At 51.0% G+C, this 18,132-nt stretch overlaps 1 protein-coding gene across 4 annotated transcripts in view; it reads left to right on the plus strand.

The window, feature by feature from the left end:
* The window catches only part of DNAJC13 (DnaJ heat shock protein family (Hsp40) member C13), a 1,694,551-nt gene that overhangs the window by 1,108,265 nt on the left and 568,154 nt on the right, over positions 1 to 18,132 (plus strand). For all 4 annotated transcript variants that reach the window (XR_015300721.1, XM_086942056.1, XM_086942057.1 and 1 more), the window contains 2 exons: positions 1,585 to 1,743; positions 2,694 to 2,807. Coding sequence is in view for 3 of the 4 variants with exons in the window: in XM_086942056.1 (XP_086798182.1) it covers positions 1,585 to 1,743; positions 2,694 to 2,807 (273 nt within the window). In the remaining variant the exon portion in view is untranslated. The remainder of the gene's footprint in view (positions 1 to 1,584; positions 1,744 to 2,693; positions 2,808 to 18,132) is intronic.

The following is an 18,132-nucleotide window of genomic DNA, read 5'->3' on the forward strand; positions in this document are numbered from 1 at the left end:
CTGGACCCAAAACGTGCGCTGTCCTTCTACTTTGAGCGCATTAAAGATTCCCAGGTAGACAATCAACTCTTCGTGGGTTATATGGGCGCTAAGAAAGGATGGGTCGCGTACCATCTCTCGATGGGTTGTCCTATGCATCAAGATCTGTTATTCTTTGGCAAAAAAGGAACCTCCAGTAGGACTGCGTGCCGACCCTACCAGGGCAATGGCAGCCACTCCTGCTTTGGACGTGGAGTTCTGCTGATTGACATCTGCCAGGCAGCCATATAGGCATCCTTGCACACGTTGACAAAACATTACGGCCTGGACAGCCAAGTCCGGAAAGACCGCTTTTTCGGCCTGTCTGTTCTCCAGGACTTCCTGTTGTAAAGTTGGTAAGGAATCTATAACTAATGGTCTGTTTCAGATGAACAAGTTACTTACCTTAGTTATAGATTCCTTATCCGCCCCACCAATGCTCCCGGTTCTGCGAACTGACTTCGAGGGATAGGGACTCCCTCCAGGGCCCTAGTAATGTGCACCAGTCGTCGGTGTCTTGCATGGCTCTGTGCTTCTGGTGTGGAAAGTTGGGTCAGAACGAACGTCAGCACACAGGGGCAGCGTCTAAGTAGACACTGCAACGTCATCCCGGTGGCGACGATGGACACAGAGTCTACTGACGTGCAGGGCCACAGCTACGGAAAAATTCTCTGGATCAAGTCTGACGCCTGGGGGTAATTCTAAGGTAAAGAATCTATAACTAATGTATGTCTCTTACAGATACATCATTACCGAAGGTAAGTAAATTGTTCTCCTGTAGCCAATTTTTTGATTGCATCAATCCGTGCTAGACGGAAGAGACTCCGGATGAATACAGTTGGGGTTGCGGTAAATGTTTACTCTGCACCAGATAGTATAAATTAACTTCCATGTACCAGATTAAATATTGCTGTTGTGAACTATGAAATATTTGCTACTAATTTTGATTATTCTGTGAACTATGTGATGATCTATATGTATTTGCCACTGACTTTTAGACGTACACTAAATATTATCCTTGTAAGATGCTTTTAAAAGAATTTTTAGGTTGCATAATATCATGTATTTGTATAGTATACTTTTATGATTTTTAAGTAATCGAATAAAGTGTTTTTGACTCTGACTCTTCTCCTGTAGATAAACCAGACCGTGTTTATTTGCAGATGGAAGTCCAAAACTGTCTTCTATGAATTATGTTATCACATCCACAAAAAACTGATTGGCTTTACAGGGACAAGTGTGTGTGTCCCCTCCTGACTCTTGCCATCAAGTAACCAGTTTTTCAGTTGTATATTTTAATTATTCATAAAAGATTTATCAATTATGACCCACATTTGCATTTCATTCATAGCAGAAAATGGTAGTCAGTCGTAAGAGATTTGTGTTGGTTAAAAATCCTGGAATTATTATTAGGTTATTTAATATATTCGGTTATTTAAAAGGTGCCTTGTATGTATTTTGGAGAGTCATATGTGCTTTGAATCACATAGCCGCACGTCTAACTATGACAATATTAATCCTGATTTGAAAACTCTAACCTATGTTTTTCCATTTTTTTTTTTACAGGAAGTGGCCAATAGCTTGGCAAGGTTGAGCCTCCTCTCTTTGAGTCGGCTTGGAGGATATTTATCCGATACTCCTGAAAACCCTACTGTAAGAAAAAGTTTGGCTGGGCTGCTGACACCCTACGTCTCTAGGAGCCTTGCTCTATCAAGTCCACCCGAGGTACATAGCTAGTATGTGTATTTTGTTCTAATATTAAAAAACCTGTCCCCGGTGAAGAGAATACTTTTTACATTGACAAGAAATACCCTTCTCTGGTGAACCTTGTCCTTGTCCTTGTGCTGACTATCCCGAAAGATGCTGAGGATGTTGTTCTGAATTGAAGGTTTTGTCCTATTACCTTTTAATTAACTGACACTGTCTCTCCCTAACCAATTGGCATTCTTAGTCAATATTTACTGCTTTATCAATATCATGCAGGGGTATTGAACATATGATCACCACTTGCTAATACTTGGGCTACTTTATATTTATTGATTTTGTCTTCCATTGTGTCACTTAAGTAACTCACTTTGTCGAAATCAGCCTCCCAATTCAGATTACGTTCTCATGCCATGATAGGGCGATTTATTCGAACAAGCATTAGCAATATTCTTAATTAATGCAATACTGCAGATCACAAGCTTCAGAGACTCTAATACTCTGTGTCTATTTTGTATATGTATCCCACTTGTGAGTATTTCAAACAGCCACAAATAACCTATTCCTTGAAACAACAATACATTGTGTACCTGTTCATTAGTCCTAGTAGCAGCATGTGTTCTTCTAAGATTTGTGACATTTTGGTCCAATTTCAAACTTAATTAGGCAATCATGGCACAGTATGTCATCAGCCGCTTTCTTGAAGATCTGATTTGGATGTGATTCAAATGTTATATATGTATATGTATTTACATGCACGCGCATACATTTGTGTGTAGACATGTATGCATCTTTGAAAAATTGTGATAAAATTGCTATTTTGCATTTAGAAGATTGATTAGTTATAATTTCTTTCATCGTGATTTGACTCTGAGCGCTCTCATTTTTTAATTTAATATCACTCTGGTATATTAAGTCTTTCTTTCGCTTACACTACTAGATTTAATGCTTAATTTAACGCTTCTGTTTAGATTCTCAAGATACTCAACAGCAATACAGAAAACCCCTATTTAATCTGGAACAATGGAACCAGAGCAGAACTGCTTGAATTCCTTGAATCTCAACAGGAAAGCATGGTTAAAAGAGTGAGTCAACTTTTTGAGTATGTAAACTAAGCATGTTATGGGCACTGTTTGGGTAAATGAAAAATCTTGGTACGGTGTTTTAAGTGAATCTTTAAACCAAGAGAAATGCCAGACATTTAAGACGATACTCTTAATTCTTTTAGATTTTAATTTCCATATGTTGGCCTGTCATTGAAAGAAGTGGGGATATTTGTCTCACAATTATGAGGCCCAGTAAAGCAATTTAGCCTTCCTTCTTTGGGAGGTCTATAAATTGAAGACCATTATATGCGGTAATAGTAACACTTATTTACAGCATTTAGAAATGTGAGAGTGCTGTATGAAGAGATATCATAAAATTGCTATAAAAAAGTAAATAAATGGATTGTGATGAAGAGCACGTTTTGCTCTGAGCTTATTGGGATGGAGACTCCTTACAGCATCATAGTCCAATCTACGAGAGTAAAGGCTGCTGCCTTGGCCTTCCTAGAGGTGTTTATCTCTTGAAATGGCCCTCCATTATTTCATGTAGCAACAGTTCATTTATTTGTGGGGAGGCAGGGTAACTCATAAAATGTAACATTACTATCAACAGTAATTATCTGAACACATACAAGAAAGCAAATAACAGAGTGGTGCTTAATGCCCAATATAAATGTGATAATTCAGTCTGTTCTCTGAAATCTTTAAAATGCTTACAGACAAGGTAAGTTACATGTCTCACAGTCGCACTACAGCAACAATAGAACTTTTGAAATACACTGAAATTAAACTCTAGTTTGCCGATTGGGATCGCCCAACTAGATACTTGAGGAAGTGCCAGATTTTAGGTGTTTTCCTGAATAACCCTGAGAAACCACAAGAAGCGTGTCCCATCTTCTTTTAGAATTGGGATTAGTCTGTGCTTAGTAGCAACATTCCTGCCCTAATCAGAGCTGCCCATGATAAGATCCCAAGTCAAAATGTATCAAATGTTGCTTTCATGTTATGGGTATTTATCCAGTTAAGGTAGGGTTCAGTTCTCCACCTAGTTCCCTACAAAATGAACTTCCTGCTCAAAGACGTAGTGTCCTACTGCAGACAGGTTGGCCGTAGAACCCTATAATACTCTTCCTTAATGACAGAAAATTCTGACCTATTGATAATCTCCTCTCAGCCCAGATTTAGCAATAAGATTCAGATGTTTTAATCATGTTAAATGCTTTATTCTGTAATCTTTAAGAGCAGCTTAAGAGCAAATTTATATATATCACAAGCAGATGAAAACACGATTTGACCTTTAAAAAAATATTTGTTTCAGTCGTATTCTCTGGCCATCAGCAGGGTGACTGAATTCAAATTTCACTTATTTCATGATAGCAGTGAGGCGACCAAGCAACCATGTCCAGGAAGGTGTTCCCCATAATAGGTAGGCACATGACGTTTACATGGTCCTTTATCTTTGTGTCAAAAGTCATAGCTGTTAAGACAGTTAACCTTTAGGTGGGTACATTTCCTATCCGCAGAAATAGAGAACCTTTTTTTAAACCTAATCTGTACAAGAATATGGCCATACTCTTAGCATTCTTGTTGAGCCACTTAATTTAATCGGAAACTTGAATGCCAAAAAGTCACATTCAAATACCGGTTATGTAGGACATGCATGAGACTGATATTTGATTTAAAAGAATAATTTTACTCTTTCATAAATTTATACATAACTCATCTTTTCCCAAGAAATGGAGAATCTCTCCAACAATTAGTACAAACCATATGAGTATTGATGAAATCATGTCCCCGCTTTCCAAAAAAAGTGTTGTAACCAAAGTCCCATCTATGATGACATCTGTAAGGGTTCAAGCTGTATTAGCCACAAGAACATTCACATACAAACAAAAGAACCATTGGCCAAAATGTAGTGTTGTTTGACAGCTCTCAGCACATATTTACTCAGCTTTGCCGTTTGTAGATGTATAGATGGATGAAGAAGGCGTGTTTTAGGTAAACAATCCTACAAAAATGTCCTTGTTTAGAATGGTTGTGTGCTGTAGCATATTCTCACCTTCTATTTTCTGACTAGTTATTCTTTAGGGTGTCTTTTTTAATAAGAGGAACCTGTGAAAATAAGATGTTTGGTACAAGAACATGCTCATAGTTTTTCAGATTTATATGGTGTGTGTTTAAAGAGGTTCCCAGCCCTGACATCAACTGCCTAAGCACATTTTGGGTTAATAGAAAACAATTACAAAAAAAGGCTTTTGCATCTGTGAAACTAAAATTGGAAAAAAAATAATAGAATTGAAAAATAAACAGAACAATTCAAAGTGGGACATGCCCCCCTCCCTCTTGCCACTCTCATTTGCTAAGCCAGCAGAGTAACAGAGCAATGGATCTCGCTCTTGCTCCCATAGTCGACTGACTTTTGAGCCAACCCTACAACTGGGTCCGTAACAAAAAAGTTTCCAGGGCCGTCTGCCACGCCCCAATAGATCCAAGAGTTCCATGCAGCCATTCCCTGGCTGTTCGATTCCTTGCAGGCTCTCTGGCGTGCCTACAGACCCCAAGGAGCCAAAAGACCCTCCAGCTGGCGTACAACCGGCTTGTTTGCATTCAGCACCAGTTGGACCCGCTGATCCTGTTGTGACACCACTAGCTCCAGTCAGAACTAAACCTCAGGTGCCACAGGACTTTGACGCCATTACTGAATGTATATACCTCGCCCCATGCCGTGCCCGATGACAGTTGAGTCCAGCTTCCTCAACCTGCTCTGCTGTCTCCATAGAGAAGACGACACACAATACATTCACTTTTTGGGATGGACTTGGATAATGATTATGATGCGGGTGATGAGTTCAAACAACAATTGGTATGATAAATTGCAGAAGCCTCTCCCTGAAAATGGGCCTTTTCTTGCCCCGTGGACCAGCCACAGAGGAGTCTGCGTCTTACTCCATGGTAAGGTCCTTGACCTCCAGCTTCCAACCTTGGCAATAAGACTAAAGTTCTCCAGTCGTGACAAACAGCTTCTGAGCAACCTCTGCCATTTAATGAGGCTGTAACAGACATCTTATTGGGGGCATGGGCCAAATATTGCTCTGGTCCATTAGTGAACCACCAAATTGCGTAAATCCCCAGCTGATCCCACATTTTTATCTTAGCACCTTTCACCCCGAAAGCTTGGTCAGGCAAGCCTCCACAAGCAAAACTGACCCAAACAGGTTCCCAATTACTCCCCATAATAGAGTCAAAACTTGTGGAGACCTTTGGAAAGCAAGTATTTTCTTCCACCAGCTTGGTGCTCAGGTCAGTGAATGCCAGCTGATTGCTGGGGCGATATTCCCACTCCGTTTGGGACGTTTTTGGTTCAGGACTCCTTGCTTGTGTCCAAATGAAGAGGCCTCCAGACTATTTTAGACGTGCACTTCTCTCAATGCTTTCCTTCAGAAGGAAAAATGCAAATGCTCACACTGCCCGAGGATGTCTCTGCCCTAGACCTGGGGACTGGATGATAGTGCTGGACCTGTATGATGCCTATTTTTATATACCTGTCCTGCTAGCCTACCAGTGTTAGCTGTGCTTCATGGTGGGACAGAAGCATTATCAGTTTGCTATGCTGCCATTTGATCACACCAGTGCCCCTCTGATGGTCACGAAAGCGGTGGTAGCAGCTCATTTCAGAGGTCAGGGGAGGCAGTAATCTCCTGCCTCATCGACTGGCTGTTGAAGGTAGGCTCAACCTAGGCAGCTTTCAAACATCTCCAGACTACAGCGAACCTCATGTCAACTTTGGGGTTCACCATCAAAGTGCCAAAGTCACACATGACTCCTCAGACTGTCATCTGATTGGGCTGCTGTCCACACTTAGTGCTCATGCACTAGTTGAAAAACTTTGCAGTCCAACTAGTACATCAGAAAAAAGCTATCATCTCATTTGAAATCAGAAGAGATAAAGTGCACCCAAGCACAGCAAAGACCATCGCCATTCATCAGTTGGCATGTCAACTTCCTGGGAACACTTGATTTAACAGGTGCACGAGGGATGCCCGGCTTAAAGGCCTGCGGTTCCTGTAACCGACTGAATCTGAAAGAGACACGTTAGTGATAGATTCCTTACCTTAGAATATCCCCAGGCGTCAGACTGGTTCCGGAAAGTTTTGCTTAGCAGTACCCTTGCGCGTCGGTAGGCGTCGTCTGCGGCTCCGCGTCCGTCGTCGGCGTCGTGGGCGCCGTGATGACGTAGTCGGAGTACTTAGACGCCCCCTCCGCGTGCTGACGTCAGTTCTTCTTTTTTCCGCGCCAGCCAGCGCAGATCTGGAAAAAGCAGTTCCCTAGTCACTTTTTGACTAACTTTTTGATCTTTTTTGATCCATATCGAAGTCTTTACGACTCCGACGGTGCCGTTAGGGATGCCCGGCTTCAAGCATTGCGACGAGTGCGACCGTACCATGTCGGTTACGGATCCCCACCGTTTGTGCCTGATGTGTTTGGGCGTCGACCATGACGACGAGGCCTGCTCCGACTGTGGGGCCCTCTCGAGGAAGGCCAGGCGGGAGCGGCCCCGCAGGCGACTCGAGATCCGCCAGTCGGCCCCGCGCCGTGTGAGGTCCCGGTCCCGGTCCCACGGGAGGTCGAGGGACAGGTCGCGGGGACGGAGCCGTCACAGCTCCGGGAGTCGGCGCCACTCCTCCGGGTCCAAGTCGTCAGGTAAGAAGCATAAGAAGTCGAAGAGACGTCATCGCTCTTCTGACTCCCCCCGACGCTCGCACGATGCGGCCGGGGGTTCGGGTGACACCGCCCACGCGGCTCCTCGCGAGTCGAGGGCGCCGCGTCCGGCCCCATATCCCCCGGTCCCTAGGCTGAACGCGACGCCGGAGGCCATGAGGTCCCTTTCTTCTCCGACGGGTTCCGCGGCGCCTTCGGGCCCAGTGAACCCGTCTGGGGGCCCTAGTGGGTCGGGGGCTACGACCCGACGCCGTCGGGTGCTCCGGCCTCGACACCGCCGATGCCTTCGGGCCCGGCGCCGCAGGGCCCCACTATCCCGACGCCGCCGGTGCCCTCAGGCTCGGCGCCGCAGGGTTCAGCGGCCCCGGCGTCGTCGGTGCCTTCGGGCCCGACGCTGCAGGGCGCCGCTAGGCCCTCGTCGGGCGCTGGATCGTCACCGGTGGACCTTACGACCCCCCCGGCGTCGGTCCATGTGGTGTCCCCTCCGGCGTCGTCCTCGGGCGTCGCCGGCCCCGATGCCTCCTCTCACTGGGTTCCGGCGTCATTCGCTTATGACCCTGAATCTCAGGAGATGGGGGACGAGGAGAGTTGGGAGGGGTCTGAGGACCCTCTGACAAGGGAATGTCAGTCTAACATGGACTGGACAGGAGACCTTGGGGAGGCCAGTGGCCTGGACACCTCTCCAGACACTGGATTCGTCTCTCCTCCGACTGTGGCTTCGGAGGAGGGCGCTACATATGGTGTGGTGTTGATGAGGGCTGCTAAGGCCTTGGGCCTTGAGCTCCCCGTCGCGGCCGTGAGGACTAACCTCCTCACTGAGGTCCTGAAGCCGCAGTCATGCTCCATGGAGCCTCTGCTGCCGTTTAATGAGGCCTTGACGGACGTTCTTTTGGGCACTTGGTCCAGGCCCGCTACAGGTTCGCCTGTAGATAGGAACGTGGCCAGACGCCACCGCCCGGCCCCGGGCGACCCATGTTTCCTGTCCACCCACCCCACCCCCGAGAGTCTGGTTATCCAGGCCTCTAACTCCCAGACCGCCTTCCCGACGGCTCCCCCTGATCGGGAATCCAAGAGATACGAGGCCTATGGCAAAAAGGTGTTCTCGTCCCTCAGCTTGGGACTGCGGTCTTCCAACACCGCATGCCTCTTGGGCCGTTACACCCACTCTCTGTGGGAAACGGTGGCGGAAGTGCTGCCAGAGTGTCCGTTGGAGGTACGGGCCAAACTCGGCCAAGCCCTACTGGAAGGCCGGGACGCAGCGAAGTATAACATCCGGTGCGGACTGGATACTACTGACTCGCTGGGCAGAGCGATGGCTACGACGGTGGCGATACGACGCCACGCCTGGCTGAGGTCCGCCAACTTCTCGGCAGACGTCCAAAACACACTCATGGACATGCCGTTCGATGGCTGTCGCCTCTTTGGCGACAAGGCAGACCACGCGCTTGAGCGCTTTAAGGACTCCAGGGCTACGGCCAAGTCCTTGGGCCTCTCGGCCCTGCGCCAGCAAATGGGTGCCTTTCGTCCCTTTCGTGGCCAAGGAAGGGGCGCCCCCACGCGTGGCGGCGGCGGCCGTGGAAACCGCCGTGGAGGTGGTCGGGGAAACAGGCGGAGCCAGTCCACACCTACCCCCGCAGCATCCGCCTCTAAACCCTCCTAGTCCGTGCTTTTCGGCCCATGTGACGCCAGTGGGAGGCAGGGTTCGCCATCACCACCCTCACTGGCGCACAGTCACTTCGGACAGGTGGGTGCTGCAGATCGTCCGAAGGGGCTGCTCCCTCCCCTTCGAGATGACCCCTCAAGCCATGACACCGCAACACCACCGCGTATCGGGGGATCACTTGCGGCTCCTGCAGGAGGAAGTTTCGGCCCTCTTGGCCAAGGGGGCCATCGAGCGCGTTCCTGGGCCAGAAGTAGGACGTGGTTGCTACTCCCACTACTTCCTGGTACCCAAGAAGGGCAAAGGAGGCCTACGCCCTATCTTGGATCTGAGGAACGTCAACGGCTTCCTCCGGAAGGAGAAGTTCAAAATGCTGACGCTAGCTCAGGTCTTGGCTGCCCTAGACCCAGGAGACTGGATGGTAGCGTTGGACTTGCAGGACGCATATTTCCACATCCCCGTCCTGCCGGCCCACCGGCGTTACCTGCGGTTCACGGTAGGCCTCGAGCACTTTCAGTTTACCGTGCTCCCCTTCGGCCTTACCAGCGCCAGACGGGTGTTCACGAAGGTGATGGCGGTGGTCGCAGCTCACCTGCGCAGGTTAGGGGTTTCAGTCTTCCCCTACCTAGACGACTGGTTGTTGAAGGCGGGCTCGCCCCAGGCAGTCGTCAACCACCTCCAGACTACGGCAGATCTCCTGCACCGGCTGGGATTTTCCATCAATGTGCCGAAGTCACACCTGTGCCCCTCTCAGAAGCTCCTTTTCATCGGAGCAGTTCTCGACTCGGCGCAGTTTCGGGTTTATCCGCCCGAACAGCGGGTTCGGGATATACAGGCCCTGATTCCGATCTTTGGGCCGTTATCCCGGGTTTCGGTCAGGTTGACGGTGCGGCTTCTGGGGCTGATGGCCTCCTGCATCCTTCTGGTGCATCACGCACGGTGGCGGGTGCGGGCTCTGCAGTGGGACCTGATGTTTCAGTGGGCCCAGCACCGGGGCAACCTGTTCGACCATGTCCTGATCTCGGAGGGCACTGCGAGACAGCTGCAGTGGTGGCTCACGGACCGCGATTGGGTCAACGGCAGATTCCTCTCCCTTCCCCAACCGGAGCACGTGGTTGTGACGGACGCGTCCCTCCAGGGCTGGGGAGGCCACTTGGGAGAGGCGGAGATCAGAGGACTCTGGTCTCCGGCGGAGTCCCGGCTCCATATCAATCTGTTGGAGCTCCGGGAGATTCGTCTGGCACTGAAAGCATTCCTCCCGTCTGTCCGAGGGAGTGCAGTGCAGGTGTTCACGGACAACACCACCGCCATGTGGTACTGCAACCCACAGGGCGGGGTGGGGTCGTGGACCCTATGCCAGGAGGCTCTGCGCCTCTGGCAATGGCTGGAACATCAGGGCGTGACTCTGGTGGTTCAACACCTGGCAGGTTCTCTGAACGCCAGGGCGGGCGAACTCAGCCGTCGGTGCTCGATGGATCGCGAATGGCGTCTGAACTCGGACGTGGCGCAAGGCCTCTTTCTGCGATGGGGAGAGCCTTGGTTAGATCTATTCGCCACCGAAGAGAACGCGCAATGTCATCAGTTCTGCGCGTTGGAATTTCCAAGGCGGCACTCGCTCGGAGACGCTTTTCGTCGCGAGTGGAGCTGCGGTCTGTTGTACGCCTTTCCGCCTATACCTCTTCTGCCCAGAGTGCTGAAGAAGATCAAGCGCGACCGGGCACAAGTTATCCTTGTGGCTCCGGACTGGGCACGAAGGTACTGGTATCCCGAGCTACTCAGTATGTCAGTCGATCCCCCGGTTCGTCTGCATCTTCAGGAGGACCTTCTGTCGCAGCAGGGGACGGTCCTCCACCCGAACCTGTCCAGTCTCCACCTCCATGCATGGAGATTGAGCGGCGACAGTTGAGGCCATTTGACTTGCCTCCTGAAGTTTGCGACATCATTCTGGCAGCCAGGCGTCCCTCCACAAAGACGGTATACGCCTGTAGGTGGAACAGATTTGTGGCATGGTGCACAGCAAAGGCTGTGGCTCCCCTCAATGCCCCTCTCTCTGAGGTTCTCCTCTTCCTTCTTTCTCTTGCCCAGCAGGGCTCTGCTCTGGGCACTATCGAGGGCTATCTTTCGGCTCTTTCAGCCTTTCTGAGGCTGCCTGACCAACCTTCTTTGTTCAAGTCCCCTATTGTCAACAGATTCCTGAAGGGCATCACTCATTCCTTTCCTCCTGTTCCCTTTGTGATGCCTCAGTGGGACTTGAACCTGGTTCTAACATTTCTGATGTGCGCTCCCTTTGAGCCACTTTATAACTGTCCACTTCGCCTTCTCTCTTTGAAGACTGCCTTCCTGGTAGCCATCACCTCTGCTAGGAGAGTGAGTGAGCTCCAGGCCCTCTCTTGTAAGCCTCCTTTCCTTTCAGTCCATCCGGACAAGGTTGTTTTGAGGACTAGGCCCTCCTTCTTGCCTAAGGTGGTCACGGCCTTCCACATTGGGCAGTCCATCACATTGCCCACCTTCTTTCCGCCTCCGCACCCCTCGAGAGAGGAGGAGAGGCTCCACCGTCTGGACCCAAAACGTGCGCTCTCGTTCTATCTGGATCGCACACGCCAGTTCCGGGTGGATGATCAACTCTTTGTTGGGTACGCGGGCGCTAAGAAAGGGAAAGCGGTGCACAAGAAGACCATCTCTCGATGGATCATCATGTGCATTCAGGCGTGTTACTCCTTGGCTAAGAAGGAACCACCTGTTGGGCTGCGGGCTCATTCCACTCGAGCCACGGCCACTACAACTGCCTTGGGCCGAGGTGTGCCCTTGCAGGACATTTGCCAGGCAGCTACGTGGGCCTTGTTGCACACGTTTGCTAGGCACTACTGCCTGGACAGTCCAGTCCGGAGAGACGGCTACTTTGGCCTCTCCGTTCTCCAGGACTTTCTGGTGTAAATATTGGTTCGCAGACCCACCACCACGGGTATGGTATTGCTGGGGTATCTATTCTAAGGTAAGAAATCTATCACTAACGTGTCTCTTTCAGATGCACAAGTTACTACTTGTGTAACGATATATCTGTAAGAGACATTAGTTAGTGATAGATTCCTTACCGACCCACCCATCCTCACCGTTCTGCGAACCGATATCTAGGGTTAAGGTCATCCCCTTTCAGGGCCCTAGTTTTTTGGCACCAGTGTCGGTTTTGGTCATGGCTCTGCGCTCCTGGCGCGGAAAAGCTGTGGCTAAGAACTGACGTCAGCACGCGGAGGCGGCGTCTAAGTACTCCGACGACGTCATCACGGCGCCGACGACGGACGCGGAGCCGCAGACGACGCCTACCGACGCGCAAGGGTACTGCTACGCAAAACTTTCCGGATCCAGTCTGACGCCTGGGGATATTCTAAGGTAAGGAATCTATCACTAACTAATGTCTCTTACAGATATATCGTTACACAAGTAGTAACTTGTGCTTCACACCGCGTGTGCCTGGAGTGCGACCACGACCCCAAGTCGTGCTCAGACTGCCAGTCGATTGGACTGAAGGCTTTGCGGGAGCAGTCCGGAAAGCTCCTTGAATGCCGGCAGTCGGCTCCGCGGTGTTCGAGGTCCCGGTCGAGTGGGAGGTCAAGAGACTGGTCACGGAGCAACCACCATTCCAGTTCGAAATCCTCGAAGTCTTCGCACTCGGGGTTGGGTAAGTCGAAGCATAAGAAGTCGAAGAAGCATTGTCGCTCTTTGACGTGCGCGTGCCCTGTAGGGCCATCTTGGGCAGACCGACCCCGCCTAGGTCTTCGCTGCCGGCGGCTCCAGCCCCAGGCGCCTCAGGCACCCCTTGGGCTGGACCTCATTACGCCTCCGCCGGTGCCCCTCCACGTTAAGCACCAGTCGGCTTCTCGGTCCGCGTCTACCCCGGCCTCCATCCCAACATGGACACGGAGCCGGACCAGCGCCGGGTGGGGTTTTTATGCCCCTGTTCATTCATGGGTTCCTTTTTCAACAACAATGGCACCCAGAGGAGGAGTGGGTTTGTCAGGTGACCCTTTGACTGACCAGTTAGACACTGAGCAGGACTGGAGAGAGGAACTGGGTGATGCCAGTGGTTTGTACACCTCTCCTGACCTTGGCATGTTGTCTCCTCCTACCGTGGCTACGAAGGGGGGAGTGTTATGTGCAGTGGTGTTACGTAGGGCGGCCGAGGCTCTCATCCTCGAGCTTCCTACGGTGGCGGTCAGGACTAACCTCCTGACAGAGGTGCTTCAACCGGCTGCAAGCTCTTTGGAGCCCTTGCTGCTGTTTAATGAGGCTCTCACAGATGTCCTTTTGGGCACTTGGTCCAGGCCCAACACAGGGGCTCCCGTGGACAGGATGATTGCCCAATGCCACCGGAACGGGAATCCAAGAAGCTGGACCATCTTGGCCAGAACATTTTCTTTTCTGCCAGCTTAGGACTGTGTTCCGTAAACACTACATGTCCCGTGGGCAGTTATTCGCACTCAGTGTGGTATATGGTGGCACAAGCGCTGCCTCAGTGGCCAGAGGAGGCCCAGGCAGTGCTCTCCCAGGCTGTTGCTGCCAGGAGGGATGCAGCAAAGTTACGATTCGTTGTGGGCTGGACCATTTCAGCGTTGGTAGCACTTCGTCACTACGCCTGGATGAAGTCCACTGGCTTTTCAGGCAATGTCCAGAACACCTTGATGGACATGCCTCTTGATAGCCGTCGTCTTTTTGGTGAAAAAGCAGACACCGCTTTAAGGACTCACGGGCTATTGCCAAGTTCTTGGGCCTCTCCACCTGTCCGGCGCAGTCTGCTTTTCGACCCTTTCGTAGCTTCGGAAGGGGTTCCCCGCTACTTCCCACCCATAGCCACAGGCTACAACAAGTTACCCCAATTTTGTGCGGCCGGGGATGGGTGTGGTTCCAGGGGCCAGCGGGCAGACCAGTCCGCCAATCCCACCACCTCTGCAGCAGCTCCCAAACTCTGTCTGACCTTTCAAGCCCATCAAACACCAGTGGGCGGCAGGATTTACCATCACCTCCCCCACTGGCGCACCATCTCGTCACAGGTGGGTTTTGCAAATAGTCCGAAGGGGCTACTCCCTCCCCTTCGAGACTATCCCTCCAGCCATGCCACCACTATACCACCGCATGTCAGAGGATCATCTGGCCCTTCTCCAGCAGGACGTTACGGCTCTCTTGGCCAAGGGAGCTATAGAGCATGTTCCTGTCCCAGAAGTAGGGTGTGGTTGTTACTTTCTGGTTTCCAAGAAGGACAAGGGCCTTCGTCCTACTTGGACCTCAGTGGCTCTGGTGGTTGGGAGCTGCTCCTTCCCTTCGAGGCTTCGCTCCATTCTTCACTTTTGGGGGCTTGGGGCCGTCCCGCCATGGGGGACCCGGTGCCCCAACACATTCTGCACTGCCACCCTCCTGCGCCGAGTGATCCTGTGTGTCTTTCCCTTCACGCCTCTACCAGGGGTCCTCTTTTGCAGACTGCCTTTCCCTCCCTGCTGTCGATGTTGTCTCACCCGTTGCAGGAGGCCACTGGCTGGATTCCTGGGGGCGTAATATCTTTGCCTCCACCAGTACGGCTTTACGGGCCCTGAACACTCTGTGTTTTGGCAAGGGCAACTTCTTGCTTGTGGGATTCGGCGGAGTCCCTTCTGTCAGCCGTTCACAGGAGGACACCTGTGTTGATCTGAGGCACCACGTATTGGATGTCCAGGAACTGGTGACATTTATTCTTCGTTCCGCTCTGGACATTTCGGAGGTGCTTGGTCTTGCCATGGCTTCAGCGGTCGCCCTGCGTCGACATGCCTGGCTTCGGGATAGTGTGTTCCCGGAAAACATTCGGGAACGGCTGGTGGATCTTCCTTTTGATGGCGCTCTTTTGTTCCACGCCCCTGCGGATTTGCCTTTAAGAAGTTCCTGGCGGGGCTTCTGCCTCCTCCTCCACCTCCTCCTCCTCCTCCCCCTCAGTGACCTGTGAGTTGGTCTGGATTTGGGAGGTGTTCTCAGTTGGGATTAATGCGCCTTCTAGCTCTTTTTGTTAGGACTATGGTGCTGTTGTCTGCTGGTCCTGCCCTTTTTCGAATTGTGGTGTTTAGTTTTTGGTAAGCTGTGTAGGTCTGAGGTAAGGTCTTCTGTGTGATATTGTTGGCTGGTTGGTCAAGCCGTCTGCGGGCCCTCCACGTCTTTTCTGTTTGTCCTCTGATATGGAAAGTTTTTCCTAAGAGGGTTCCCATGTCTTAGGACGTACCTTGCCGTATGTGGGGCTCTGGTAGCTATTATATAGCTCTGTCATGTGCTGGGGAAGTGTGGTCACCTTCGGGCCTTTGCTCTCCGTGGCGTCACGGTAGGTCCTAGGTGCGATCCTTGTGCTGATGGCTTGTAATGGCTTCCGTTGAGCCCAGGTCTGTCCTTCCTTCTCCGGGGTCGCTAGCCTGGTTTGGTCTGCTGTCTTGCGTCATAGCTCTGTCTGGTTCCACTTCTTTGTGGGCCGTGTGTGCAGGCGCCTCCCTTAGAGTGTGCCCGGACCCCTCTTGGCCTGCCTAACCTCTGTCTGAAGCTGGCGTCTTGCTTGTCCTGGGTGCACCGTTCTGTCGTGTTGTCTGCTGCTGACTGTGTTGCCGGTGCCAACCTGTTATTCTTCTGCTCCATTGTGCATTTCCTTGCACCTTAGCGGGACGGCCATCCTTGCCTTGTCCGCTGCTTGAGGCTAGGGTGTTTTCGGCTTTCTTCCGGTGCTCCCTGCCTTTAGTTCCACCTGTCCTCCCTTGGGGTTGAGGTGGTCTTTGTGTTCCTTGTGCCTCGTCGGGAGCTGCCTGTCCCTGAGGGGTGTTGGCCAGTTCTCCTTTGGTGGGCCTGGGCTATCCTTTCTTATTCCACCTGTCTTCTTGCTGAGGCGCCGTTTTGTCTGGCCTGTTGCTTATGGCTGTGATAGGCTTAGCTGTCCTCTTCATTGGGTGTGTTTCTCAGTGGGGGGAGAGGGGGGCTTGTCTTCGTTCTACCCCTTCTTCTTGGAGTCTCTGGGTTGCTCTTCTTCCTCGGTGCTCCTCTGCATTGCTTGAGCCTTTGGAGGCGTCTGGCGGGATCCTTGGTCCTCCACCTTAGTGTGTGGTGCCCTGTCCTCTGTTCGCCTTGCCCTTGTTTCTCCTGCTGGGTCGGGGCGGGCGCCCTCTTTTTTTTGTATTCCTGCTTCCCCTCGGGGGTTGGTGATCTTTTAGATGACAGAGTTTCTCCCCCACTCCCCTCCCTCTTTTGCCTGGTGGGACAGGGCTCTTCTCCCTGTCTGTTTAAATCATCCCTGTCGGGGCCCTGTGTTCAGTCCAGGCTGGTGAGGTCCTCTCGCAGACCCTCCTTCCCCTTGGGTATGGCAAGGGTATCTATTCTACATTAAGGAATCTGCGGCTAGTAGTCTCTATCAGATGTGCAAGTTACTTATCTTTGGTAATGATGTGTCAGGTAGAGACGATTCTAGCAGCAGATTCCTTCACGACCCACCCTTCCTCCCTATTCTGCGAGGACCTTCGGCTGGTCTTCTGCTCTCACCTCCCCTTGGGAGTCTATGGCTTCTGTGAGTGCTTTTTTCTTTCTTTCTTTCTTTCTTTCTTCCTTTCCTTCCTGGCATGATGCTTTGTCCTGTTTTATTGTTCTATCCCTTCCTTTCTGGCCATTGCAGGATGGGTTTCTATATCCTTCTGCGCATTTATACTCTGGGTGTTCCAGGTTGGGGCCTTCTTTCAAACCCCCACCTCCCCCCTCTCCCTTTTCATTACTAAGGGTTCTGGTCCCTTTGCTCTGCTCTAGGTTGAGGTCGCTTGGCTGTGCCTCTGCCTTTGTTCCTTATGGGGGATGAGACCTTTTTTGATGGGTTTGTCTGGGAGTATTGTCGTTCCTTGTCTGTCCCAGACTTGTTCCCCTTCATTGTTATTGATTTAGGTGGTAGACTTGTTACATATTTTCATTAAATTTTTTCGTATACTCCTCTATCCCCAGGGGGGCTTTCTCCATGCTTGATGGGTGGCTGCTCAGGGCGGTGCCTTGTTCTTTCTTTTCCCTGCATTTCAGTACTGCAGTGTCTGGCACTGCCCTATATGGTGCTGTTCGTTCCCATTCCTTGCCTATTCCTCTGCTCTTACGCACACTGTTCCTATTCTCTCACAGTTTTGTTCTGATGGCTCCGCGTTATGGCGCGGAAAAGTTCTCAGAAGAAAACTGATGTAGGTGCTCACGCCTGCGGATAATTCTACGTTAAGGAATCTGCGGCTAGAATCGTCTCTAGCAGATTCATCGTACCGAAGGTAAGTAACTCGTACTTTTCTCCAATCCCCTTTGTTATGCCTCAGTGGGACTTGAATCTTGTTGTAACCTATTTATTGTGTGCTCCCTTTGAGCCGCTGCATAGCTGTCCTTTAAGTCTTTTGACTCTAAAAACTGCTTTACTGGTAGTCATCACTTCTGCTAGAAGGGTGAGTGAGCTCCAGGCTCTTTCTTCAAAACCTCCTTTCCTGTCTGTTCATCCAGAAAAGTTGGTTCTCCGGACCCGTCCATCCTTCCTTCCTAAGGTGGTCACTGCCTTCCACATTGGGCATACCATTACTTTGCCCACTTTCTTTCCACCTCTGCATCCTTCAAGGGAGGAAGAGAGGCTCCACCGTCGGGACCCAAAACGTGCACTCTCCTTCTGTCTGGATTGCACACAACAGTTCCCGGTGGATGATGAACTTTTTGTTGGTTACTTGGGTGCAAAGATTGGTCGGGCCGTACCAAACGCACCATTTCACGATGGGTCGTGTTGTGTATTAAGGCTTGTCATTCTCTGGCTCAAAAAGGTCCTCCTGCCGGGAAACGCGCTCACTCAATGAGGGCGACGGCCGCCACTACAGCCTTGGGAAGTGGAGTGCCTCTGAATGACATCTGTCAGGCAGCCACGTGGGCGTCGCTGCACACGTTCACCAAACACTACTGCCTGGACAGCCAAGTCCGGAGAGACGGCTTCTTTGGCTG

Source organism: Lissotriton vulgaris, chromosome 10 (genome assembly GCF_964263255.1).
Source record: "Lissotriton vulgaris chromosome 10, aLisVul1.2, whole genome shotgun sequence".
Lineage (NCBI taxonomy): Eukaryota > Metazoa > Chordata > Amphibia > Caudata > Salamandridae > Lissotriton > Lissotriton vulgaris.